The sequence below is a fragment of the Rutilus rutilus genome (genome assembly GCF_951802725.1).
Source record: "Rutilus rutilus genome assembly, chromosome: 10".
In the NCBI taxonomy this organism is placed as follows: Eukaryota; Metazoa; Chordata; class Actinopteri; order Cypriniformes; family Leuciscidae; genus Rutilus; species Rutilus rutilus.
The window spans coordinates 1,190,438-1,217,682 of NC_140215.1; the positions used below are offsets into that span (position 1 = coordinate 1,190,438).

At 38.8% G+C, this 27,245-nt stretch overlaps 1 protein-coding gene across 1 annotated transcript; it reads left to right on the plus strand.

The window, feature by feature from the left end:
* The first annotated feature begins 400 nt into the window (after positions 1 to 400).
* On the plus strand, positions 401 to 26,919 carry nlgn4xb (neuroligin 4 X-linked b). The gene is made up of 6 exons (XM_084420849.1): positions 401 to 667; positions 5,521 to 6,125; positions 9,443 to 9,595; positions 17,600 to 17,785; positions 19,936 to 20,725; positions 22,110 to 26,919. The coding sequence occupies exons 2-6, from the start codon at positions 5,696 to 5,698 to the stop codon at positions 22,975 to 22,977; spliced, it is 2,427 nt and encodes an 808-aa protein (XP_084276975.1). The 5' UTR covers positions 401 to 667; positions 5,521 to 5,695; the 3' UTR covers positions 22,978 to 26,919.
* Positions 26,920 to 27,245: the final 326 nt, after the last annotated feature.

The window sequence follows — 27,245 nt, forward strand, 5'->3', positions numbered from 1 at the left end:
GTTATCTGTTCTTTAGTAATGTTCTCACAACGTTTTACTTAACACAAAAACTTTATTTACACGTTGTTCATGGAATTTAGAACGTTCAGAGAACGTTCAAAAGTAACGTTGCGATAACGTCTGCAAAATTCTAAAATGGAATGTTCCGTCAAAACTGGACGTGCTGAGAACATTAAGAATAACGTGTTAATGGGAACGTTAGCTAAACGTTCTTAGAAGAACGCATCCTATATCGTGAATGGTGCACAGCCTGATATTAGGTGTGTCTCGCAGTTCTCTGAAGGCTCCGTTTGACAGAGTGTCCTGTCATTTCTGAACTTCTCCATTTTTCTCATGTAAATCTCTCGTTGAGGTTTAATGCAGTCAGTCCGCAGCCACTGAGATTCTCCTTCGACACAACCCCAGCAGAGCTGAATCGAGGGACACACACACACATGAAGACGCTGGGATCGACCGGAGCATTGAGATTATTGTGTGCGGGATTATCTGTGCGGTTTTCACTGATGCAAGGACGTTTCTTCCCTGCCTTTTAAAGAATCGATGAATATGCGCGCTGTTTTCTGGAGATTTTCCGCGCTGGCGTCAGTGTCCGCATCTTTCGCTCGCTCTCTCTTCTTGATCTCTCGGATTTAAGATTTCTTTTACCTCAGGTTGTGCTGTTGTGAAGGTAAGCAGCTGTGCCTGATTATGCATATTAAATGTACCCGCAGGTTGCATAGGCTATGTCTGTATGAGGAAGACGGTCTTTTTTTTCCCCCCTATCAGATTTTTCTCGACTTTCTATATATCATCATATAGATGTTGGACGATCGTCACGAAAACAGCATGATAGATGGAAAATATAGCGATCTAGTCGAAAACATGGCTATGTTTCTGTCATTCGTAAAGAAGTGATTGGGTTTATTCAGGCTGTTAGTCGCAGGACAGTAACCGGGTGAAGCAGGTAAGATCTGTGGGGGATTTAATAACCTACTTTACACGTTCACACCGATTGCACAGATTTAATGTCTGAATGCATTTGGGTTTTCGGCAGAAATCTTAAATATTAGGCTCTTCAGCTCATTTCATGCATTAATAATGCTTGAGAACCCCAATAATAACTGTCAGTGGTGATTGTATGGAACGGCCTGTGCTTTAATGCAAAGAGACCCAATTATATCAACCTTCTGATGCATGAATGACTAATATGTTATAATAATAGAATCATTAAGGATGTTTGAGAGAGTTGCACATCTATCCTGCAATAGAAAACAAGATGCTTGTTGGTGCATCACCACTTTTTCAGCTGTTTTCAAGAAAAATTAAAGACATTGTCATTAAAAAGAAGGCAGTCGTATAGAATTATGGGAAAGAGTCATTGGTAATCAATCGCCCAGGGTGGTTTAGATGATTAAAATGGCTTTTGAAGGTTTGAGCATTTGAGTGAACACTATTCAGCTGATTAAATACACTGTCATGTCATGGGTTGCATGCATTGCCATTAATGTGAGTATTATTAATTTTATTCATCAGTGAACCACCAGGTGATAGTATGGTGCACAAAGCAATAGAAATGCTATATGAAAGAGGACTAAATATCCTTTAAACTGGCTGAGATGCATTAGTTTGATTGGAAATCAGCAGCATTTGTCAGCAGTAAATGAGGTCTGATGATTTGCATTGCAACATGAGGTAATGATGACGCTATAGTCAGTGTCTGAATGACATGTGCATCATTATTAAATGTGTCGAGAGAAACAGCCTCAAAAATCATGGACAAATAGCTTCGGCAGACGAGAATAGAGTTTAAAAGTCACCCGCTGGGAGTCACTTCTAAAAGCATCACACAAGAACAGCCACAAGGTTTAAAAGGAAAGTTCACCTTAAAAAATGAAAGATCTGTCATTATTCTCTCTTCATAATGTCATTCTAAACCACATGCTGCCACAGTCAACCACAAAATGACTTATTAGAAAATACAGTCTTCAGAATTTCTCTGCTTCCCACAGAAAAATAAATAAATAATAATAATCAAAGGAAAAAATACTGAGGTTCACAAAGCAGATCTGGACATTTATAAAGAGCATCTATTATTGCTACAGTCTTGATGTAGTTTTCAGGCTCTTCTAGAACAGGTTTTCCTGCTTGAATGTTGATTATTCTCCTCATATTCTCTATTGTTGCGGCTCCTCTCTTCCCAGTCTGTCAGTAACGCTCTGTTTACTTCCTGTCTCTATGAAGCCCCTCCTTCTGAAAAGCACACTGTGCTCTGATTGGTCGGCTGGAGCAGTGTTTTGTGATTGGTCGAGCGCTTCGAGTGTGTTTGAGAAATGTCCCGCCCCTTACCATAACCGCCAGTTTAACACACTACTAACTAACTCAACCAGGCCCCGCCCCTTTATTCTGCGCATTAATTATTATAATGAGGAATATTGTGACGTGTTCGTTCCCGGAAGAAACTCAAGACTACAATGGAGGCGTTTCAGGAGTTCAGAAACACTGACACTGATATAGAGAATAACTCACTTTTTAATGCTCTAACAGCAACATTACACACTGAAGATAAACATGCAGAATAGGTTTGGTTTTTGAGCAAATGCATATTAATTAGTGTTGCATGCCAGGTATGATCATCATATGAAGGTTTTGCATGTAGTTATTTATTTCTAAGGGTTAGTGTGGTTGTGGAGAGTCTCCTGCTGGTAGATGCTGTAAGATTTATGGATCAGGTGATGGACTCTGAGAAAAGATGGCAGCTTTGGCTAGAAATGAAGTATAAATGTACAGTGAATCCCTTAATCACACTCAACTGGAAAAGGCATGGAAAAGTTCATCTCAACTGGAATGCATTTGCATTTACACATTTGGTTTTATCCATTGCATTCAAGGTTTGCGTGTTTCCTGGGAATGGAACCCATGACTGCGGTGTTGCGAGCGCTGGTTGTTTGAGCTACAGAAACGGCCTGATCAAACATTTGTAGTTAAAGCCGGACAGGCTTGTTCCTGGTTTCGCTCGGTCGACTGTGACGTGCTGCAGATTCACTGCAAATAAGCAACGTTGTGAGTTTTGAAAGGAATTAGCTGTGAATGTGAAAACTGCGACACGTTCCAACTCGCCAGGAACAATGTGCTTGTGATTGTCAAGGTTTTGTGTGAAAACTAATTAAAGTTTTGTGTTTGTTGGGCCTGAATCCTCTACTGATGATGAAGTGAAGGGGAGAATAGTAGAGTTTGATGTGTTCTAACACCAGCTCACTGAGACACGATGTTCTGTACGGCACCTTCTTTAATTCTGCCTTGATTTGGATCATTTAAACTCAGTTTATGTAATGAATTTAAATTTTTTCCTATTCAAAGCTTAATGCTAATGCTCAACTCATGAGTTACTCTGCTGAGGTTTTGCTTCAGTTTACACTGCAAAAAGTCAAATTCTCAAGACTTTTCTCTCTCTTGTTTCTTGTCTTTTTGTGCAAACATCCTTAAAGCAAGACGTTTCCCAGAGAAGCGGATTTGATATTAATGCTTGGAAGAGAATCTATCTGGAATTTAAATGTATTTTGTCTCTGTTTCATTTTTATTTAGTTTTATATTACTTGTTTTTAAATGTTTGATATCTTTATACTCAAGATGATTTATTTTTTCAGAAAAAGTGCATTTTGTTATTGCATTGAATTTATTTTAAATAAATGCATTTTTTTAATTTAAATTTTATTTCACTTTTTTCTCTTGTTTATGTTTAGTGTCTTTATATTCAAGATGGATTTTCTGAAAAAGTGTATTTTGTTTTTGCATTTAATTTTTATTTAATTACATTTTTACTTGTTTTCTCTCATTATCTTAAGATATATTTTCTGAAAAATGCATTTTGTCTTTGCGTTTAATTTTATTTCTCTTGTTGTTTGTTTAATATCTTTATATTCAAGGTTTAGTCTCTGAAACAAGTGTTTTATTGCATTTAATTTTTATTTAATCTTATTTCACTTGTTTTCTCTTAATATCTTTATACTCAAGATGCATTTGATGAAAAATGCATTTTCTCTTTGCATTTAATTTGTATACATTTTCTTTCTCTTGTTGTTTGTTTAATATCTTTATATTCAAGATGGATGTTCTGAAAAAGTGTTTTTGTTATTGCATTGAATTTGTATTAAATTATTTCACTAGTTTTCTCTTAATATTCCAGAGTCGTTCCCTGAAAACAAGCCTTAATATCTGTCTTCTCCAGTAAATGTGTCTTGCTTTTAAGGATGTTTCACTGAAAGTTCTTCATGAAGAATATATTGAGTGCCTTTGCCATGTTGCTCAACATTCGGCGAGTGGCCGCCCACAGATGAGATCTTGCTAACCCTGCAGAAGTGTGTGTGTGTGTGTGTGTGTGTGTGTCTGACAGCTCTGTTAATGGCTTTGAGTGTTCAGAGACGAATGCTGAATGAGTGAGCCAGATTTATCGTGTTATACGACAGCCTGGACTTTCTCCTGCCAGCCGAGACTCTGAACATTTCATTCATTTTAATGGAAGGAAAACACAAAGCCTGTTGTGTTTCTCACGGCGTCGTCACTGCCGTTCATCGGCGCACAAACACCTCTGAAATTACAGTACTATGACTTGGCATTACTGTACAAATGCAGGAGTGAATCCACTGAGATCTCACAGACACTCGTGAATATTAGCGGACGCACTCGTTTTGAGATCCTGTGGTCTTTTTTGAGATATTAAAGAGATTGCATCTGTGGTTTTTCTTTCACAGGATATTAAAACATCTGGTTGGTGTTTATTAATGACAGAGACATTCAAATCCAGCTTTTTGTGTGTCCAGTTTGATTTGTTGAATTTTGATCAGCCAGAGATGAAATGAAGGTTGTCAGGCTTTTTAAATACATTCTCAGAGTGAATAAACTTAGTTTTGTGATCTTAATAATAGCCTAATATCTTGAAGATATCTGGAAGAAGTTTTTCACCAAAGGTTGCATTTATTTATTATCAAAAATACAGTAACATTTTTGAAATATTATTCCAATTTAAAAAAGCTGAATATATAGTCAAATGTAATTTATTCCTGTGATCAAAGCTGAATTTATTTGATCAGAAATACAGTAAAATTGTGAAATATTATTACAATGTAAAAAAGCTGTTTTCTATGCGAATATATAGTAAAGTGTAATTTATTCTTGTGATAAAAGCTGTATTTATTTGATAAAAAATACAGTAAAAATTTCTATGCAACCTTTGATTTTAATAACGTATTAGTAAATGTTGAAATGAATGTTAACTAAGATGAATAAATGCTGTAGAAGTATTGTTCATTCTCCGTCATGTTAACTTATGTTATCTAATGAACCCTATTGTAAAGTGTTACCAATATATTTAAAAGAAATAAAGCTGAGTTGGTCTAGACTAGCTAATGAAATCTCAGAGTAAGTAAACTTAATTTTGTGATATTGAAGATATTTGCTCTCCAAAGCTGCATTTATTTGATAACAAATACTGTAAAAAGGGCTTCCGGTGTACGTACAGTAAACCATGATTCCTCTCTCCCACAGGCCGATCCATCCGACCGGAATTAAATCAGGAAAACGGTAAACATGGAAGATACGGTAAACACGAGAGCCGAAGCTCCCACAGGCCACCAGGAGGCCCGGGAAGAGCTCGCCTGAGGATCCGTGACACATTCGGATTAACAGATTTGCGGTTGTGAGGATTACGACTTCTTTCAGCATGTTTGCACGTTCGCTCACCGCAAGAATGATCCTTCAGATTCTCGCTTTGATTTGTGGAGTTACGCTCGTCGTCTGCCAGCAAGCACAATACACGACGGTGACCACGAATTACGGTAAGCTGCGCGGGTTGCGGGTGTCGTTGGCCAGTGAGATCCTGGGCCCCGTGGAGCAGTATCTGGGGGTCCCGTACGCGACGCCCCCTACTGGAGAACGCCGGTTTCAGGCCCCGGATCCGCCCTCGTCGTGGCCCGGGATCAGGAACGCCACACACTTCGCTCCGGTGTGTCCACAGTTCCTGGAGGACCGGCTCCTGCTCACGGACATGCTCCCGGTGTGGTTTACCGCAAACCTGGACACGGTAGCGACGTACGTCCACGACCAGAGCGAAGACTGTCTGTACCTCAATATCTACGTGCCCACAGAGGAAGGTATTACATTATATTACTTATACACACACACATATATATATATATAGTCAAACCAAAAGTTATTCACACACCTTCAACATTTCTCACAGTTTATTCGCTATAGTTTAGAAAACGGTAATGAAATCTGAGCAGAACTCAGTTGATATTTGACTGGTTTTGTCCGTCCTTCTGTTAGACTGTCTCACACATGAATTATGTTGAATATCTGTCAGCTGTTAAATTTAACTACACAATTAGATAATACCAGTTTAGCTCAACCAATCACCAAGCAATGCTTCATTGTGTTCAGTCTGTGTGTAAAAAGAGCATTAGCAATTAAAGAGAACACACTTCAGCAAAACATGATCAGCTCAAAGTGTCCCAATCATTTTTAGTCCTACATGTCACTGGTAGTCTCTGTATGAAGAGTTATTGGGTATAATATGTCACAGTTTTCTTTATTTTGCTCTCCTCACTTACAGAAATGAACTATAGTGTCCTGATCACACTAGTGAATAAATATCATTACTGAATAATTTTTGGTTTGACTGTATATAAATATATAAGACAGAACGTGTGTTGAGTTAATTTTACCCAGCAAATTGGGTTGTTCATTTAACCCAGCACACTGCTTTGAGTCATGAACTAAAAAAAAAAAAAAATACTCCACACAACCACTGGTTTGCATGATAATAATCATATTTTACAGTATAGCATATTTTATATAGTTTTGAATAAATATTGCATACATTTAAGCTCGTTTAGCAAATATGAGAAGTAAAAATTAAGTAATTCAAGTGTAATATATATTTATATATGTATACACACAGGGGTGTGCGATATTGATATTTAATCAATCAATCAAATTAGAATAATAAGACACTATAGAGTTGTTACCAATCAGATGAAATCAGCATTAGATATTTGTGCTGGAAAACAAGACAGAAACTCTGAGGAAGAACGTTCTTTTTTTGCACACAAATATTGGATTCATTAGGATTGATGATTGATTGATTATTTATTGATTGATAGGATTGATTATTTCTCAGTAAGGGACTGACTCAATAATTCAGCTTTAAAATGTGGATCAGAAGTGTGTGTATGAACCCTTAACATGCTCATCATTATATCAGTGTATTCGATCTTATGTGTGCGCATCCAGTGGATGTTGTTTCTTATTTATCACATAAACCAAAACAAAATATGCTGTTTGTTGGATTTGCGGAGACGTTTTAGTTATAGATTCATCGCCTCGAGGAGCAGAACATAATGAATCACATGATGAAATACTGTGATGCCAGAAAACATTAAATCTAAAACTCTGGAGTGTTAGTCATGCAAATATTGCTCTCAGTGACTCTCTCTCTCCGTGTTTAGAGTTACTCTCTATTTCAATAGTCCACTTTACTTTTTCTACCAACCCATATCTATTCTAAAGGTTATTATTAAAGATGAAGAAGTTAGTTGACATGCAAAGTGACTTCTAGTTAGCAGAATGTCTCAAATGTATTATTTGACGTTTGCTTTAAGAGTTCACATGAATCTACATGCCTGTTTGCCGACTTTACAAAGGATGTAAATTAAAAATGCATTTATGTTTTTAGGGTTTTCTCAGAGTTCATGTAATTGTGGTTGATTTATGGATGTTTACCCATATAACGGACTATATTATATACAGAATTAATACAATTGAGTGATTATATAAGATATATATATTTTTTTACAATGTTTACTTCAAATCCACAAAAAAATTGTATCATCATTAACAAAGCTCAAAATCGATATATATATATATATAAAAAAAAAAAAAAAATATATATATATATATATATATATATATATATATTTTTTTTTTAATGGAAATGTTTATTGAACCTTTAGACAAAATAAAAAAAATTCTGTATTTTTGTCCCGTTTTCCATCTAAACATTCCTAATTCAAGATACATTTAAGTAATATGACTGAAGATATTGAGTTCTGGAAAATATTATACTTAAAACAAGAGCAAAAATCATGGCAGTGGGGTCAGAAAAAATTATTCAAAAGCAAAACTGCCTCCAGTAGCAGATATCTGTTATTTTCTTAAGCACAAACTCAATTCATTTTGATACATAAAAAAAAAAAAAAACTATATAATTTTTATTTTTATTTTTTTAAATGGAAAAGTTTATTGAACTTTTAGACAAAATCTAAAACAAAGTTTGCATATGGTACACACCCCTAAATGCATTGAAGCAACTGCCATGTGATTGGTTGATTAGATAATTGCATTAATGAGAAATTGAACAGGTGTTCCTAATAATCCTTTAGGTGAGTGTATATATACAGTATAACTGCACACACTCACCAGCAGTTATATAAATATTTCATTTAATGCTGTTTATATGAAGATCAGTTTATTTAAATTAACATGAGAACGAGCAGCTGCATGGCTTTATGAAACTGAAGCAAAACTCAATAATGCTCTTGGGAAACATGGTAACTTATAACGGTAAACATCCTCTCATTAAACACTAGTTCATATTTCATGCTTAATGGAAACAGTCAGCAGTTTTTCATAATTGTCCAGCAAAAATCCCGTTTTACAGAGTTCCAGTTTGTTTTGGCCTAAATCTTCTGCCTAATGGAGACCATAATGACTTAATGGATGTAATATAAAACACTGGCAGCTAAAAGCTCAGTAATGCCCTCAGTCGTCTTCGATTAAGTGCAAAATCTTCAAAACATTTCCTCTAAATGCACAGAAGATCACAGACTGAGATCAGGTCAATTCATGGAATAATTCACCAAAGATTCCGTCAAAAAAAAAACGTATTCTGTATTTTTGTCCCGTTTTCCATCGAAACATTCCAAACTCAAGGTACATTTAAGCAAAATGACTGAAGATATTGAGTTCTGGAAACAAGAACAAAACCCATGCCAGTGGGGTCAGAAAACTACATTCAAAGGCAAAACAAGATTACTTTTCTGATTTTTTTCTTGTTTTAGGCTCAAACTCACTTAATTTTTATGTTTTTTATAATTTTCATGACTTAACATTTTAAGTAATTTTGCTTCTCCAGTAAATGTGTCTTGATTTAAGAATGTTTAGATATTTGTGCTGGAAAACAAGACAGAAACACTGAGGAAGAACATCATTTTTTATTACAGTACTGTATTCCCTTGCGAGAGAGAGAGGAGAGAGAGAGAGAGAGAGAGAGAGAGAGAGAGAGAGCTAGAGAGAGAGAGAGAGAGAGAGAGAGAGAGAGAGAGAGAGAGAGAGAGAGAGAGAGAGAGAGAGAGAGAGTGTGTGTAAAGACTGTATCAGTTGTTTGTATGAAGTGATTGTCTTCTTTCAGATACACACGATGACTCGGGTTTGAAGCCGGTCATGGTTTATATTCACGGCGGGTCGTACGTGGAGGGAACCGGGAACATGATCGATGGCAGTGTCCTCGCCAGCTACGGCAACGTGATCGTCGTCACTGTCAACTACAGGTTAGGAGTTTTAGGTGAGTCCTTGAATCCCACAACTTCTTATTCTACATTGATTTTCAGAAGTTAGGGGTCAGTGTGATTTGATTTAACACTCTGGTGTTTCTTTACTTCACCGGAATGGAACAAAACTTGGTAAAGGTTGTGGCACTTGCTGTGTGAACACAAAGAAACATGGACATGATTCGAAAAGGTTTAAATGGTCCTGAAAAAAATAGTCACACTTGTGCGGGGGGGATTAATACAAATTTAAAACAGTATTTTTTGTGCATTTTTCATAACAATAAAATTCTATAATTTTGGTAATTTTGGAACTTTTTTCCCTTCAGCAATAATCTGCAAGAGTCTTTAAGACACAAAACTTTAGTCTTTGATCAAAAGCATTAAGATTTATGAAAGTTTAAGTTGGAAATTTCATTTTCATTTTCTAGTGACAAAAAAACCTATACTAAAATGTATTTAAAATGCATTTATTTCAAGTTAGCCCCAGTTAGCCACGTGAAGAGCATCAGAAATTAATACTTTTATCCATCAAGGACGCATTAAATGTGTCAAAAGTGACAGTAAAGACGTTTATAATGTTGCAAAAGATTATATTTTAAGCTGTTTCTTTTAAACGTTCTATTCATCAAAGAATCCTGAACAATAATGTATAGCACATGTATGATGGTTTCCTCACAGATATGAAGCAGCAGAACTGTTTCCAGATAATAATCAGAAATGTTTCTTGATCATCAAATCATCATATTAGAATGATTATTCTGAAGGATCATGTGACACTGAAGACTGGAGTAATGATGCTGAACATTCAGCTTTGATCACAGGAATAAATTACACTTTACTGTATATTCACATAGAAAACAGATGATTTACACTGGAATAATATTTCACAATTTTTACTGTATTTTTCATCAAATAAATGCAGCTTTGCTGAGCAGAAAAGACTTCTAAAACATTTTAAAAGGTTTTGGATGGTAGTGTACATGAAATATGAACAGACAAATATTTGCTCTGCATATGTGCTCATTAAAACTTTAGATTATGAAACCTGTTTAAGCTTCACTTTTACTCACAGTGCATAAATACATGAAGTTAGAAAGAGAAAACCTTCAGATCCTTCATTAAAGGATCTTTTATTTATTTGCGTCATGAAGGTGGCATTAAAAGTTCTGCCAAAAATAGATTCTTCACTGAAAATAAACATTTCATTCCTTAAACTCATTGTTCTTGAACAAAAGAACACAGTGAGGATTAGAAAGCACATTCAGACACTAGGAATACTTATAATCACAAACACAAAGCAACTCAACTAGTTTGCGATCTAAGTGTGCAGAATTGCTTTTGTTCGTGATTTATTTATGTTGAATCCAGTTTGTATTATTTATATTTCTGGTGCAGAACATATTTAATTTTCTCATCTGCTATCAGTCAGTTTTGAATGTGGCGACCTTGATGAGTTCAGCCAATCGTGAGGCTGTTACTGGCTCTTCTCATCCAGATATTGAAGCAGTTTAGTTTAAAGGTCTTGAGGTTCTTTGCACTGAAACAAAGACCTAGAATCCCACTGTGTGACATCATCTGTCTTTATGGAAGAAGAGAACATGTGATTTTTTTCCATGAGGAATTAGATCCATCAGATTCAGTCTTAATGCTCTTTTGGTCATTATGATAAAGACGTTTTGTGATGTGATACTTTGAACAAGCCATTCCCTTATTACTGAGTGTGTTCAGAATGATCTGGATGAAAGAGATTGACGTCTCTTGACTCTATCATTAAGTTCACGGTTCAAAGTCATCAAATATTTTCCAAATATACACTACCGGTCAATAGTTTGGAAAGATTATGATTTTTTTTTTTAAATAAGTCTTTATTGAATAAGTAAAGTGGGACGAGCTTGTGTGTGTCAACCATTTTTGAGAGATAAATTTGCTTGGTTGGAGTTTGGGTCGATGGGAAAGTGTGGGTCCTTGGGCCAAACCAGTTGAGAAACACTGCTTTAGATGGACAATATTTCTCATTAACGGCCCCAGAAATTCCCTCTTTATCTCCTGGTTTTACTCTTAAAAAACACTGGGTTAAAAACAACCCAAGGGCTGGGTAAATATAGGACAGAACACATGTTGGGTTAATTTTACCCAGCAAATTGTTTTGTATTTATTTAACCCAGCATACTGGGTTGATTCATTTTTATTTTAGTACTAGCTTTTTTAAATATTTATTTGTATTACTGTTTACGGATTAACTTAAATCCTCTAAACGTTTAAAAGAAATTACTCCACACAACCACTGGTTTGCATGATAATTCCTGTATTTTTTACTTTACAGCATATTTGATATAGTTTTGAATACATATTGCATACATTTAAGCTTGTTTAACAAATATTTGAAGTAAATATTTCCATCAATTTCCATTTCCACGCGTAAAGATCGACGGGACAGAAAAATAACATATTTATAGATAAAATAATGTACGCAAACCTGTATTTTACCAAAGACACGCACCAACTTGACGGAGCTGCACTGCTCTCTCCTGAAGAGGTCGCAAAAAGCCCAGGATAAACTACTCAAACACTGGGTTGTTACATCTGACCCAGGATCTGGGTAACACAAAAACTACCCAAACACTGGGTTGTTACGTCTGACCCAGGATCTGTGTTACACAAAACTATCCAAACACTGGGTTGTTACGTCTGATCCAGGATCTGGGTAACACAAAACTATCCAAACACTGGGTTGTTACGTCTGACCCAGGATCTGGGTAACACAAAAACTACCCAAACACTGGGTTGTTACGTCTGATCCAGGATCTGGGTAACACAAAAACTACCCAAACACAGGGTTGTTACGTCTGACCCAGGATCTGGGTTACACAAAAACTACCCAAACACTGGGTTGTTACGTCTGACCCAGGATCTGGGTAACACAAAAACTACCCAAACACTGGGTTGTTACGTCTGATCCAGGATCTGGGTAACACAAAAACTACCCAAACACTGGGTTGTTACGTCTGATCCAGGATCTGGGTTACACAAAAACTACCCAAACACTGGGTTGTTACGTCTGATCCAGGATCTGGGTTACACAAAAACTACCCAAACACTGGGTTGTTACGTCTGATCCAGGATCTGGGTAACACAAAAACTACCCAAACACTGGGTTGTTACGTCTGATCCAGGATCTGGGTAACACAAAAACTACCCAAACACTGGGTTGTTACGTCTGATCCAGGATCTGGGTTACACAAAAACTACCCAAACACTGGGTTGTTACGTCTGATCCAGGATCTGGGTAACACAAAAACTACCCAAACACTGGGTTGTTACGTCTGATCCAGGATCTGGGTTACACAAAAACTACCCAAACACTGGGTTGTTACGTCTGACCCAGGATCTGGGTAACACAAAAACTACCCAAACACTGGGTTGTTACGTCTGATCCAGGATCTGGGTTACACAAAAACTACCCAAACACTGGGTTGTTACGTCTGACCCAGGATCTGGGTAACACAAAAACTACCCAAACACTGGGTTGTTACGTCTGACCCAGGATCTGGGTAACACAAAAACTACCCAAACACTGGGTTGTTACGTCTGATCCAGGATCTGGGTTACACAAAAACTACCCAAACACTGGGTTGTTACGTCTGATCCAGGATCTGGGTTACACAAAAACTATCCAAACACTGGGTTGTTACGTCTGACCCAGGATCTGGGTTACACAAAAACTACTCAAACACTGAAAAAATTTACCCAAAAGGCTCAACCCAGGATTTGGGTAGAAAAAATAACCCAAGATGTTTCTGAGTGTTCAGTACTTCAGAGACTCGGAGTGTTTTCCAGCAGGGACAGATTGACTGACGCTGTAGCAGATCAAGACTCGAGGTCCAAGGAGAATCGACACAGCAAACTAAAGACCCGTCTTCATCTGACAGTGTGTTTGAACAAGCTGCGTCTCATGTTCCTTCTGCAGCGTCTCATCCTCTCACAGAGAAATTCTTCTGACACTATGTCATCGCAAGTCAAAATATTTATGTCAAAAAAGATGGGGGCATAATTCACTGATCTATGGGGAAGATGTTGTCGTCTGCAGATAACAGAGCTCAATTAAAGCTTTTCTTTTTATATTCTTTACTTTCTATTTCTGTAATGCTGTTTTGGAACAAAACCACATAGTAAAAACTTAATTGATTTGAAATACACTGTCGTTCAAAAGTTTGGGGTTGGGAAGATTTTTTAATGTTTTGAAAGGCTCTTCTGCTCTGCAAGATGGCATTTATTTGATCAAAATACAGTAATGGTGAGATATTATTATAATGTAAATCATCTGTGTTCTCTATGTGAATATACAGTAAAGTGTAATTTATTCCTGTGATCAAAGCTGAATTTTCAGCATCATTACTCCAGTCTTCAGTGTCACATGATCCCATGATTATTAGTGTTGAAAACAGTTATTTACATTTTTATTTCTGGATTCTTCGATGAATAGAAAGTTCAAAAGAACAGCATTTATATTGTAACATTATAAATGTCTTTACTGTCATTTTTGATCAAGTTAATGCGTCCTTGATGAATAACAGTGTTCATTTCTTTAAAAAATAAACCTACTGACCCCAAATGTTGTACAGTAATATACAGCTTATTGTCATCTTTCTTCTGCAGAGATCTTCATTTTAAAACAGTGTGTCAGCATCTCGCTTATATAAAGTATTTCTCTGAAAGCAACAAAAAAGCAGAGGCAGCAAAATATGGAATGGATTTAAACATAGTAAAATGTTTTTAAGCCAAAAACAATAAGCAGAATGTTCAGCATCATTACTCCAGTCTTCAGTGTCACATGATCCTTCAGAAATCATTCTGATATGAGGATTTGATGATCAAGAAACATTTATGATTATTATCAAGGTTGAAACCAGTTCATATTTGTGTGATTTAGTGTCTGTTTTCAGGTATCTGTGATGAACAAAGCTTGAATAACAGCATTTATTTGAAATAGAAAACTTTATAAATGTCTTTATTGACATTTGTAATAAATTTAATGCGTCCTTGATGAACAAAAGTGTTTAAAAAAATCCTACACTTTTGAATGGTAGAGTATCTCTTAGGCGGTAAAATATGCCATTATTTTACACAATTTAAGTAAATATTGGGTTGTCTTTATCAAATTTAACTGAAACATTCTTAAAGAAGGCCGAAGCAAAATTACATATAAAGTCTTATTTTCTGAAAATTGTATCAAAATGAAGTGAGTTTCTCCTTAAAACAAGAACAAATATCTGTCAATCGGATCAGAAAAATAAACTTAATTCAAAGTGAAAATACGTACCCCATTGGCAGATATTTGTTCTAGTTTTAAGCACAAACTCACTTCATTTTTCAGTAAACAAGACTTAATATCAGTCATTTTGCTTCTCCAGTAAATGTGTCTTGATTTAAGAATGTTTAGATATTTGTGCTGGAAAACGAGACAGAAACACTGAGGAAGAACATCATGTTTGTTGTTGTCAGTGAATAAAACCGTGTTCATTTGTTCGTTGTATTCAGTTTAGAGTGTCTGTCCATTGTTTGTAATGAACTCTGTCTGTAAATGCTTGACATATTGATTCAAAGCACTAAAGTTCATCTTTAGAGCCTGTAATGTTTTCACATTTTATAGTGTAAATAATTTTTCTGAACATCTCTCGTTTCTTCGAGGAAAACTGTGTTATTATATTTTTACATTTTCTGTTTTCACTTTAATTTTAGTTCATGTCTTTATAGTTTTTGTTCATTTTTATTTATTAGTTTTTGTATTTTTTTTTTGTGTGTGTATTTCAAATTCAATCCTTAGAAACTTGCTGAAATAAAATGTATTTATATTGTATTTTAATATATTGTTATATGTGTTTATTTTCTTTCATGCAACACATTTTTTCTGGTTTTAGTTTTAGTCACCGATGATAGTCTGATAAAAGTCTTCTGCACAATATAATGTTTACAGTGTAAGTAACTGAAGCAAACGGCCCGGATAAGACCCTGTGACGGGAAAACGAGGCACGTTTAGCGTGTGATAAATGCTGATTCCCTCTCGGCATTTTGCCACAAAATGAACCGATGACATCAGAACCCTCTCGTTAGACATCAGGCGCTAAAGAGCTCGTTTAGCTCCTCGCCGTCACAGATAACCAGGCTCTTCTCTAGGTGTGTAACAGCCAAGGCTTTGTCTTAATGTTTGCACGGCTCATTGAAGGACGAGGCGAAGTGTTTATTGCTCAGGAATAAATTGCCCAGTTGAAAGTCCTACATCACTGAAGAGGACTTCAATTAACCTTTATCAAGCGCTGGCCTGGAGTCAGGAGATATATGCATCATGGGTGAAGGTCAGCCAAAGTGTTTTTTATTTGTGCACCGCTGGAATTAATAATGCAACGGCCTCAGAGATGCTTGTATACGTTTCAGAAAGCTCATCAATAAATAACACACACAAAATCCACCTTTTGTATATTCATTGCACTTTTATTTTTTAATGCGAGCGAAAGGCTCGGTGAAGAAGCATTAACAGGTGTTTAGTGCTGCGCTAATGCTTCGACACACGCGTTTATGATAGATGATAGTGTTGATCCTCAAGGGCAGATTCAAGGGAAATTGAGTTTGCCGTTTCATATCTTGAGCTGATCCTGATACGTAGATTGAGAACGATTGAAAACGCTTTAAAGGTTCTGCTGGAAGTGACATAACCACTGAAGACTAGCGAAATGAACATAAATAAAGTGCTAATGTTTACCTACATGTTTTGTTTGAAGAAATACCTGAAGGTTTTGATACATTTTTCAGTTAATAGGTCTTAATATCTTTAATATCCCCAGTAAATGTGTCTTGATATAAGAATGTTTAGATATGTGTGCTGGAAAACAAGACAGAAACACTGAGGAAGAACATCATTTTTTTGCTGTGTGAATTCATGATATACAGTTTGAGGACCTGAAACTTTTAAAAAATGAAGTGTTTTCCCCCTAGAAATGCCATAAAAGAACCACTTTTCAGAGATCAGTTCTTAAAATAACCATTTTCATTTTCTTAAAACATTTTAATAATTTAAAAGAACCTTTTTCTACTATAAGGAATCTTTATGGTTCATTGATGACAATAAATAACTGTTATTTTAGATTTAAGGAACACTTTTTGGGACTTTATCTTATTCCCCGTATCCCCCAGAGTTAGATAAGTCCACACACACCCTTCTCATCTCCGTGCGTGCCGTAAATCTGTCTGACGCACCCACCGCTAGCCTAGCTTAGCACAAAGACTGGAGGTAAACGGCTCCAGCTAGCATTCTGCTCCCAATAAGTGACAAAATAACCCAACATTTTCCTATTTACATGTTGGGATTTGTATAGTCACAGCGTGTACAAATAACAAGGTCACATGAGACACAGCCATCTTCTAACCGTATACATACTATAACTATATTTTCAGAAGGCGAAGCACTGCTACTTCTGCAGAGTGATTTACTCCAACTCTGAGCGAACTCTCTGCTCCTCACCACGGGGCGTCTCAGCAGCCGTGAGCAAATCACTCCGCCCAAGTAGCAGTGCTTCGCCTAGGAAAATGTTGACGTTATTTTGTCACTTATTGGGAGCAGAATGCTAGCTGGAGCCGTTTACCGCCAGTCTTTGTGCTAAGCTAGGCTAGCGGTGGGTGCGTCAGACAGAGTTACGGCACGCACGGAGATGAGAAGGGTATGTATGGACTTATCTAACTCTGGGGATATGGCGAATAAGCTAAAGTCCCAAAAAGTCAACGTGTTCCTTTAAAAGCAGAGAGTTCGCTCAGAGCTGGAGTTAATCACTCTGCAGAAGTAGCAGTGCTTCGCCTTCTGAGATCATAGTTCCCAGTATGTCTACGGTTAGAAGATGGCTGTGTCTGTAGTGAAATATGCAGCATCCCAAATAAAATCTCTTATGAATGTGTGTACGTGCCTCTGAACATCCGAGCGTGTGTCCAGTTCTCCAGTTCTTGATCTTCCAGATGTTGTTGTGTCGCAGGTTTCCTCAGCACTGGAGATCAGGCAGCGAAAGGCAACTATGGTCTGCTGGACCAGATCCAGGCTCTGCGCTGGGTGAAGGAGAACATCCAGGCCTTCAACGGGGATCCCGAGCGAGTGACGATATTCGGCTCGGGAGCAGGAGCCTCGTGTGTCAGTCTGCTGACCCTCTCACACTATTCTGAAGGTCTGTTGAAGATTGATGATCTAAGCACACGGTCTAAAGCGCAGGGCTCAGGTGCACTTAGGGCGTGTCTAAATCCACTTTTGCTAGTTTAACGACGGGGAAAAATGGTCGGTGCTCCCGGCGCTGGTCTAAAAGGGTTGTCCCTATTCTCTTAATGAGTAATGGGTGTGTTTTGGGCGTAACGTGCGGTAAACCAATCAGAGTCTCATCTCCCATTCCCTTTAAAAGCCAGTTGCGCTCGCGCCATGGAGGATTCACTGTTTACATGGAGGAATTTACAAACAGAAAAACTTAATGCCTCTCTAGCGAGGAAACGGATCTGCTTGTGCACGAGGTTTTTCATTTTACAGTGACATATTACACTGCAAAAAAAATGACATTTTCTTGTCTTCTTTCTTCATTCTTGTATCGAATTCAAGATACATTTACTGGAGAAGCAAAATGACTGAAGATATAAAGTCTTTTATGCTGAAAAAAGTATCAAACTTTAGTGAGTTTATGCTTAAAACAAGAACAAAAATCTGCCAATGGGGTCAGTAAGCCGCATAATTTTGTTTTCCTTTTGAATTAATTCGATTTTTCTGACCCCATTGGCAGATATTTGTTCTTAATTTAAGCATAAACTCACTTTATTTTTCAGAAAACAAGACTTTATATATATATAAGTAATTTAGCTTCTCCAGTAAATAGGGCTGTAGTCAAGACCACCTTTGTCGAGTCCAAGACAAGCCCAAGACCAGGACTAGTCGAGTCCAAGTCAAGACCAAGTCCAAAGAGGTTCGAGTCCAAGACAAGACCGAGTCCAAAAAGGTTCGAGTCCGAGTCAAGACCGAGTCCAGGACAGGACAGGAAAAAAAAGTCTTATGCATGACATTATCAAGACAGTCATTTTGGGTTATTATTTGTTGATCTAAAAGCAAAAACAATGTCACAACACCCAGGATTTTTAAGTATAGATATTCCCCTTGATATCATATAATCTTCTAATCTAAAGAAAACAGAATGATGACATATGGTGATACCTCATAATAGCAGTGTTAGAACTGATATACAAACACCAACCTACTACTATTACCACTGCTAGGTACTAGTACTGAGCATTTGAGCAACTAAATGACAATAGCTTCACTCCAGTAAAATATATCTGTGATAATTTCTTCACGTTAAACCGAACTTTTATTTTGACGGGTTTCTGAGCGTATCTGACGATGAAATGCTGAAGATGAACGTGTACTTGAGTATGTGTAGTACATGATGAACCTGCACTCATTTGCAGAGACTCGCTGAACAATCAGACTTTGATAGCAGTCTTTAATATTCACAGTCACTAGTCCATATAGCAATTTGATATTATGATCGGCAGTGAATAGACGGATCTGTTATTTCAGCTATGCGCCGGTATTGCAGTAGCAAATAGTAGAAAATAAATAACACGCGCAGGTCATCATCTACGGAGGTTTCTGCGGAAGTCTGCGGGAAGCATACTACAATAATAGGTTATTACTGGGAACATAATAAAAAAAACCTGGACTCGGTCGAGACCAAAAGCCGTATTTGGCAAGACCAGTGGCTGAGACAGAGACAAGTCCGAGTCCGAATACCAGCGAGTCCGAGACAAGTCCGAGACCATAGAAAAACGGTCTCGAGTCCAAGACCGGACTCGAGTACTACAGCCCTGCCAGTAAATGTTTAAAGTCCCCCTGTAATCAATCGTTTTATCCCTTAAAATTCATCTTTGATCACCAAATGTCTTCATCCCTTAAAATATCTTGAATGTAACTCGACACCCTTGCCTCATTTAGTATGCGTGGTTCTATGAATATGCAAATGAGCCCCGCCTCCACTCACTCACTCAGCTCAGAGATCCACTGGTTGACGATCACACGTTGATCTGATTGGTTACAAGGTAGTTTGTGACGTCAGAAACACCAGCGATTTCAAAGCGTGTTTTTGAGACTGTCTTTGGTTCACTGCAGTTTTAAGGAGAGAATACTCGTATTAAAAACACCACATAGACATATAAACAACATTAAAAGCTGGATTTTCACCACAGGGGGACTTTAAACATTTTTCTTTCAAAAAAGAGTCATCAGAAAAATCCTTAAATGAAGTGTTTCATGACTCTCTAACACTGAGTGTTTGTGTCTCAGATCTGTTTCAGAAAGCAATCATTCAGAGTGGCACGGCTCTCTCCAGCTGGGCCGTCAACTACCAGCCGGCCAAATACACGCGCATGCTGGCCGAGAAGGTCGGCTGCAACGAGGACGACACGGTGGAGCTGGTCCAATGCCTCCAAAACAAAAACTACAAGGAGCTCATCGAACAAAACATCACCCCTGCCAAATACCACATCGCATTCGGACCCGTGATCGACGGAGACGTCATTCCCGACGACCCGCAGATCCTCATGGAGCAAGGAGAGTTCCTCAACTACGACATCATGCTGGGAGTCAACCAGGGCGAGGGATACAAGTTCGTGGACGGGATCTTAGACAGCGAGGACAGAATAACCGGAAACGACTTTGAGTTTGCAATTTCAGAATTCGTCGACCACTTGTACGGCTATCCGGAAGGAAAAGACACCCTGCGGGAAACCATAAAGTTCATGTACACGGATTGGGCGGACAGGGAAAACCCGGAGATGCGCAGGAAAACGTTGGTTGCGCTTTTCACGGATCACCAGTGGGTGGCGCCGGCCGTGGCCACAGCGGATCTGCACGCTCAATACGGGTCGCCCACCTACTTTTACGCGTTTTACCACCATTGCCAGAGCGATATGAAACCGGCCTGGGCCGACTCTGCACACGGAGACGAACTTCCCTATGTCTTCGGCATTCCAATGATCGGACCCACGGATCTGTTCAACTGCAACTTTTCCAAGAATGACATTATGCTGAGCGCCGTGGTCATGACGTACTGGACTAACTTTGCCAAAACTGGGTGAGTACGTGACGCATGCGTTTACATGAACTAAATTAATTAGTGGAGAAAATACATAAGCACCTCACTGCAAAAAATATCGTCTTACTCTTGTTTTTCTATACAGATATCGAAATATTCGTAAATCAAGATATTAATTTTAAAAGTATGAATAGATTATTATTAATATATTAAAATAACCTAATTCTATATTAAAATGTAAAAAATGTACTTGTTTTTATTAAAGAACATACATAACTTCTAGAATCAAAAAATGATTCATGGTTATTTCATGGAATATATTTAATTAATAAATATCTATTTTTAATCAATAAATAAATAAACTTAACATATTTAATATATTCAATTATTTTACCACATACCTTTATTTTGTTTCATTATTTTAGAAATAATAATAAGAAATAATAGACATTGCTGAAGTGAATTTTAGTCAAAGTTTGACTTATTTTAGTGCAGTACACTGACATGAATCAAATGAAACATGAATTAATAAATTAAATCTGTGACCTGTCTATTTTAACTATGCTTAAATCCCTATAGTATTTCATAGGCAAAGTCCATTTTGGCTTCACATAAAAATTATGATATTGGAAGAAAAATATAAATGTTATGATTTAAGAAGATATTTGTGCTGGAAAACAAGACTAAAATATTGAGCAGAAAAAAAAAAAGATATATTTTTTTTACAATATACAGTATTGCCTTGATATAAATATAAAATGCATATTGAGATGTACAGTTGTGGCCAAAAGTGACGTCCGCAAAAATGTACATCTTCACCCTTTATTCAAATATTATATTTTGTAGTCATATTGCTATACACAATATTCAAGTTTTCAAGAAAATTTCAAGTTTAAGTGTCAGTTTTACATTAAGCTACTATATATAATGTTGAATATAATGTATAATAATGCAGTGGGGGAATATTTGAGTGTCCTGATAATGCCAAATGTCTGATGTTACCAGTAAAAAGTGGCCTAGATTATTTTAAATATATCTAGTCAGTGAAAGAGTGCAAGCATATTCATCTAAAATAATTCTGTATTTTCAGCTTCAGAATCATGAATATTGTTATTCTGGTGTCTCTATTGTCCTGTGCTTTGGGTTTCAGCACCAAGTCCAAGCCTATTCATTTACACACAATGTAAAACCAAATTTAGCATTTTAATCAACAGTACATTTTTGTGTTAACCTTTTATCATATGTCTTGGAGTATCGCAATAATATCGAATCGTGACATGAGGGTCTCGTTACACCCCTAATACACACAGCCTTGCTGAGCAGAAGAGCCTTTCAGAAACACAAATAATCGTACCAATCCAAAACTTTTGACTGGTAGTGTGTATTGCACATTAAAGGCATATTGTATTGCTCTACTTCACAGAGACCCAAATCAACCAGTTCCTCAAGACACAAAGTTCATCCACACTAAACCGAACCGCTTTGAGGAGGTGGCCTGGTCGAAGTACAACCCTAAAGACCAGCTGTACCTTCACATCGGCCTGAAGCCTCGTGTTCGCGACCACTACAGAGCCACTAAAATCGCCTTCTGGTTGGAGTTAGTGCCACACTTGCACAACATCAACGAACTCTTCCAGTACGTCTCGTCAACGACCAAAATCCCACCGCAAGACACGACGCCTTTCTCCTACACCAAACGCTTGTCCAATAAACTCTGGCCTTCGACCACTCGCCATCCTCCCGCTCCTCCAGCAAACACCAAACAGATGTCGGATCAGCAGAAAACATCGGAGCACGCCGACGGGACGGTCATCATCGAAGCGCGGGATTACTCCACCGAACTGAGCGTGACGATCGCCGTCGGTGCTTCGCTTCTCTTCTTAAACATCCTCGCGTTCGCAGCGCTTTACTACAAAAAGGACAAACACCGGCTAGAGTCGAGTCGCAGGCTCAGTCCTCCGAGAAACCTAGCGAACGACATTCCCCGCGTGCCGAGCGAAGAGTTGATGTCCCTGCAGATGAAACAACTCGACCACGACCACGATCACGATCACGACTGCGATTCGCTGCACGGCCATGACATGATCCACCTGAGCTGTCCGCCCGATTACGCGCTCACGTTGCGCCGGTCGCCCGACGACGTGCCGCTGATGGCGCCGAACACCATCACGATGATTCCCAGCTCTTACGCGGGAATGCAGCCGTCGTATCACAACCCGTTTAACGCGTTCGGGAACAGCACTCCGAGCAGCACGGGTCTCCCTCACGGACACTCCACCACGCGAGTATAACGGACTCTTCGATGCGCACCCAAACGCTGAGGGTGTTATTTTGCTACGGACTCTTTTATGAATTAAGTAACGTTACACTTATTAACCTGTATAATGTGATCAGTGAATGTAATCATTTTTCGCATTCATGGTACAGCGACCGAAGCACTCAAAAAATATGATTACGTAAATTAAGGAATATTATTTGCATCCTGATTTCTTGATTAACGTGTGAGACGATTTATCGATTTATCGTGGCATTGCAGCACAAATACCTGCATCTTAAGCCCCGTTCACACCAAGCATGATAACGATAACGATAAAAATATAGATCGTTTTAAATGTAAAAGTCCGACTTTTCAGAACAACTTTTTTTCAAGCTGATGAATGATAAATACATTGACAGCTAATCGGAATCCATCCTTCTTTAAAGAGCGTGAGCATTTAAAGCGACAGAACACAAAACTGCAGCTCTTATAATAGAATTGTGCGTTTGTGTGGATCTTAATATAGTTATCGTTATAGTTTTGATGTCAAACCTTCAGGCCTTACGCATAGATATCATGTTCAGACACATGTCGGATTTTTAACCACTCAGAATGCCCCAGCAACCACCTAGCAACCACCTAGAATGCCCCCAACAAACGCTTAGCAACCACCCAGAACGCCCCAGCAACTGCCCAGCAATCACCCAGAACGCCCCAGCAACCGCTTAGCAACCACCCAGAACGCCCCAGCAACCGCCTAGCAACCGATTAGCAACCATCCAGAAGCCCCAGCAAACGCCTAGCAAACACCCAGTAACCACTCAGAACGCCCCAGCAACCACCTAACAACCACCCAGCAGCCACCCAGAATGCCCCCGGCAACCGCCTAGCAACCACCCAGAACACCCCTAGCAACCGCCTAGCAACCGCCCAGAACGTCCCAGAACAACCTAACAACCACCCAGAATGCCCCAGCCACCTTCTAGCAAACACCCAAGCAACCACCTAGCAACCCCCCAGAACACCCCAGCACCCCACATTGCGCCGGTCGCCCGACGACGTGCCGCTAATGGCACTGAACACCATCATGATGATTCCCAGCTCTTTCGCGGGAATGCAGCTGTCGTATCACAACCCGTTTAACGCGTTCGGGAACAGCACTCCGAGCAGCACGGGTCTCCCTCACGGACACTCCACCACGCGAGTATAACGGACTCTTCGATGCGCACCCAAACGCTGAGGGTGTTATTTTGCTACGGACTCTTTTATGAATTAAGTAACGTTACACTTATTAAACTGTATAATGTGATCAGTGAATGTAATAATTTTTCGCATTCATGGTACAGCGACTGAAGCACTCAAAAAATATGATCACGTAAATTAAGGAATATTATTTGCATCCTGATTTCCTGATTAATGTGTGAGACGATTTATCGATTTATCGATTTATCGTGGCATTGCAGCACAAATACCTGCATCTCAAGGCTCGTTCACATGAAGCATGATAACGATAAAAATATAGATTGTTTTAAATGTAAATGAACAGTAACGGCATAGAGGAACAATATCAATGGAATCACTTTCAGAACGACTTTTTTCCAGCTGATGAATGATAAAAACATTGACAGCCAATCAGAATCCATCCTGCTTTAAAGAGCGTGAGCATTTAAGGCAACAGACAACCAAACTGGAGCTCTTATAATAGAATTGTTTGTTGGTGTGGATGCTAATATAGTTATCGTTATATAACTATATAAAGATATCATATTCAGACATGTCAGATTTTTAACCACCCAGGACGCCCCAGCAACCGCCTAGCAACCACCTAGAATGCCTCAGCAACTGCCTAGCAACCACCTAGAATTCCCCAGCAACCACCCAGAAAACCCCATCAACCGCCTAGCAACCACCCAGAACAGCCCAGAAACCGCCTAGCAACCACCCAGAATGCCCCAGCAACCACCAAGAACACTTCAGCAACCGCCTAGCAACCACCCAGAATTCCCCAGCAACCACCCAGAACACCCCAGCAACTGCCTAGCAACCACCCAGAATCCCCCAGCAATCACAAAGAACACCCCAGCAACCGCCTAGCAACCACCCAGAACACCCCAGCAACTGCCTAGCAACCACCCAGAATGCTTCAGCAACCGCCTAGCAACCACCCAGAATCCCCCAGCAACCACCCAGAACACCCCAGCAACCGCCTAGCAACCACCCAGAATCCCCCAGCAATCACAGAGAACACCCCAGCAACTGCCTAGCAACCACCCAGAACGCCCCAGCAACCACCTAGCAACCACCCAGAATTCCCCAGCAACCGCCTAGCAACCACCCAGAACACCCTAGCAATCACCTTGCAAACACCCAGAATGCCCCAGCAACTGCCTAGCAACCACCCAGAACACCCCAGCAACCACCTAGCAACCACCCAGAACACCCCAGCAACCACCTAGCAACCACCCAGAATTCCCCAGCAACTGCCTAGCAACCACCCAGAACACCCCAGCAACCACCCAGAATTCCCCAGCAACCGCCTAGCAACCACCCAGAACACCCCAGCAACCACCTAGCAACCACCCAGAACAGCCCAGCAACCGCCTAGCAACCTAGCAGTGATCGTGCCTGGAGTGTACGGGCCTTGACTCATGTAACTGCCTGTGAAAGGTGAATGTGTGAACATGTTATTGATCGTGACAGCCGTAATTCACGAGTGATGGAGAGGATCAGGCGTATATGCAGATTTAGGTGTGTGAATCGCAGCGGTGGAATTATGCTGGTAAACTCAGATCATAGTAACACACCGAAATACATTCATAATTATGAAGGCTGTAGAAAGACCTTAAAGTTTGAGATTTGAAGGCTTTAAGAGCCTGCAGTCTTTCAGACGGACAAACAGACATGGATAGATTGAATTTCCCTCTAATGTTCTAGAGTGAGTTCTGTCTGTCATTATGGGAGCATTGTGTGGTGATTTTAAGAGGATTTATTAAAAAGAAGATTTAGTCCCTGTGCCAAATTAAACTTTAATTAACCAGTAACCACATTCCCAGTGTTTTTCTAAGTGCGACCAGAGCCCGTCTACGGAGAGCCTGTCCACTCCCTATTAAGCCCTATTGTACCGAATTTTGGTTGTAGTACCACCAGAGTTCCACTGGGGGCGCTCGCCATGAGTGCAAAATGAATGGGAGTCAATGGGGCTAGACGGCTAAATTAGTCTCTTTCACCCGATTGCCGTTGAGAAATCTCAGATGTGATTGTAGATTTGGCAAGTTCAACATGGGTTTTAGGTCGAAAGTTGAATGAACGAGTACTTATGTCGTTTTGATTTCTTACAGGTTGAGTTGTTGTTGCCCATAACACGCTAGCATTCTGCTAATGACGTCAGCATTCTGACGTCATTGACATTTTGAAAGACTTTTTTAAAGCAAATAAGTGACTCTAAAAAATCTAACACCCAGCAATGTGTAATTTCTTTGCATCTCCTTTCGAATACAACATTCAAATTACTAGACAAAAAATTATATCCTGAGAAAAGTGGATTTTGAGGGGTATACCGCCATTGACCTCCATTCATTCTGCACTCGTCCTGTGAGCGCCCTCATATGGAATCAGAGTGGAACTGCAACCAGTTCAGAAGCCGGAAGTGTAGTGAGAGTGAAACTTCTCGCCATATTAGACATTCTCTGGTGCGACTCAAAAAGTGCTTGAATAGAAAAGAAAAACCTTGCGTGAGGAGCCACACGTGTCACATCTCACATGTTAATCCTGAGATCAGGTTGCAGTGTGAAACTCTGAGAGGATCTTCTGTCAGATCTTAAAGGTGCTTTCAGCCAGTCTGCAAACTCAATAACAGAACAATAACACAACACGCCAAATGATTGACAGGTGGAGACGAGTGTTTCTGATTGGCTATACTCTTTTCTTCTGATTTCACGTTTCTTTCATATCTGTCAGGCTGTAGCAGTGAAATACATTTTTGGTGGTGGTGGTGGTGGTGGGCGGGGCTTAAAATGAGGGAGCCACAATATATATAGGCTATATATAAAATTAATATGTTAAATTAGAAATTGGATGTGTTTGTGACCCATTCAAAATACCCAAATGTGTTTTGTTCAGTTTTACATGTGCAAATAAACAACATAACATGAGGATTCACACATTGTCACATGCAGCACTTCTGTGAATGGAGATAAACAGAATAAAAAAAAAAAAGTGAAAAAAATATATGTGTATATATATATATATATATATATATATATATAAAATGAATAAATATACATGAAATATATTTCACTTAAA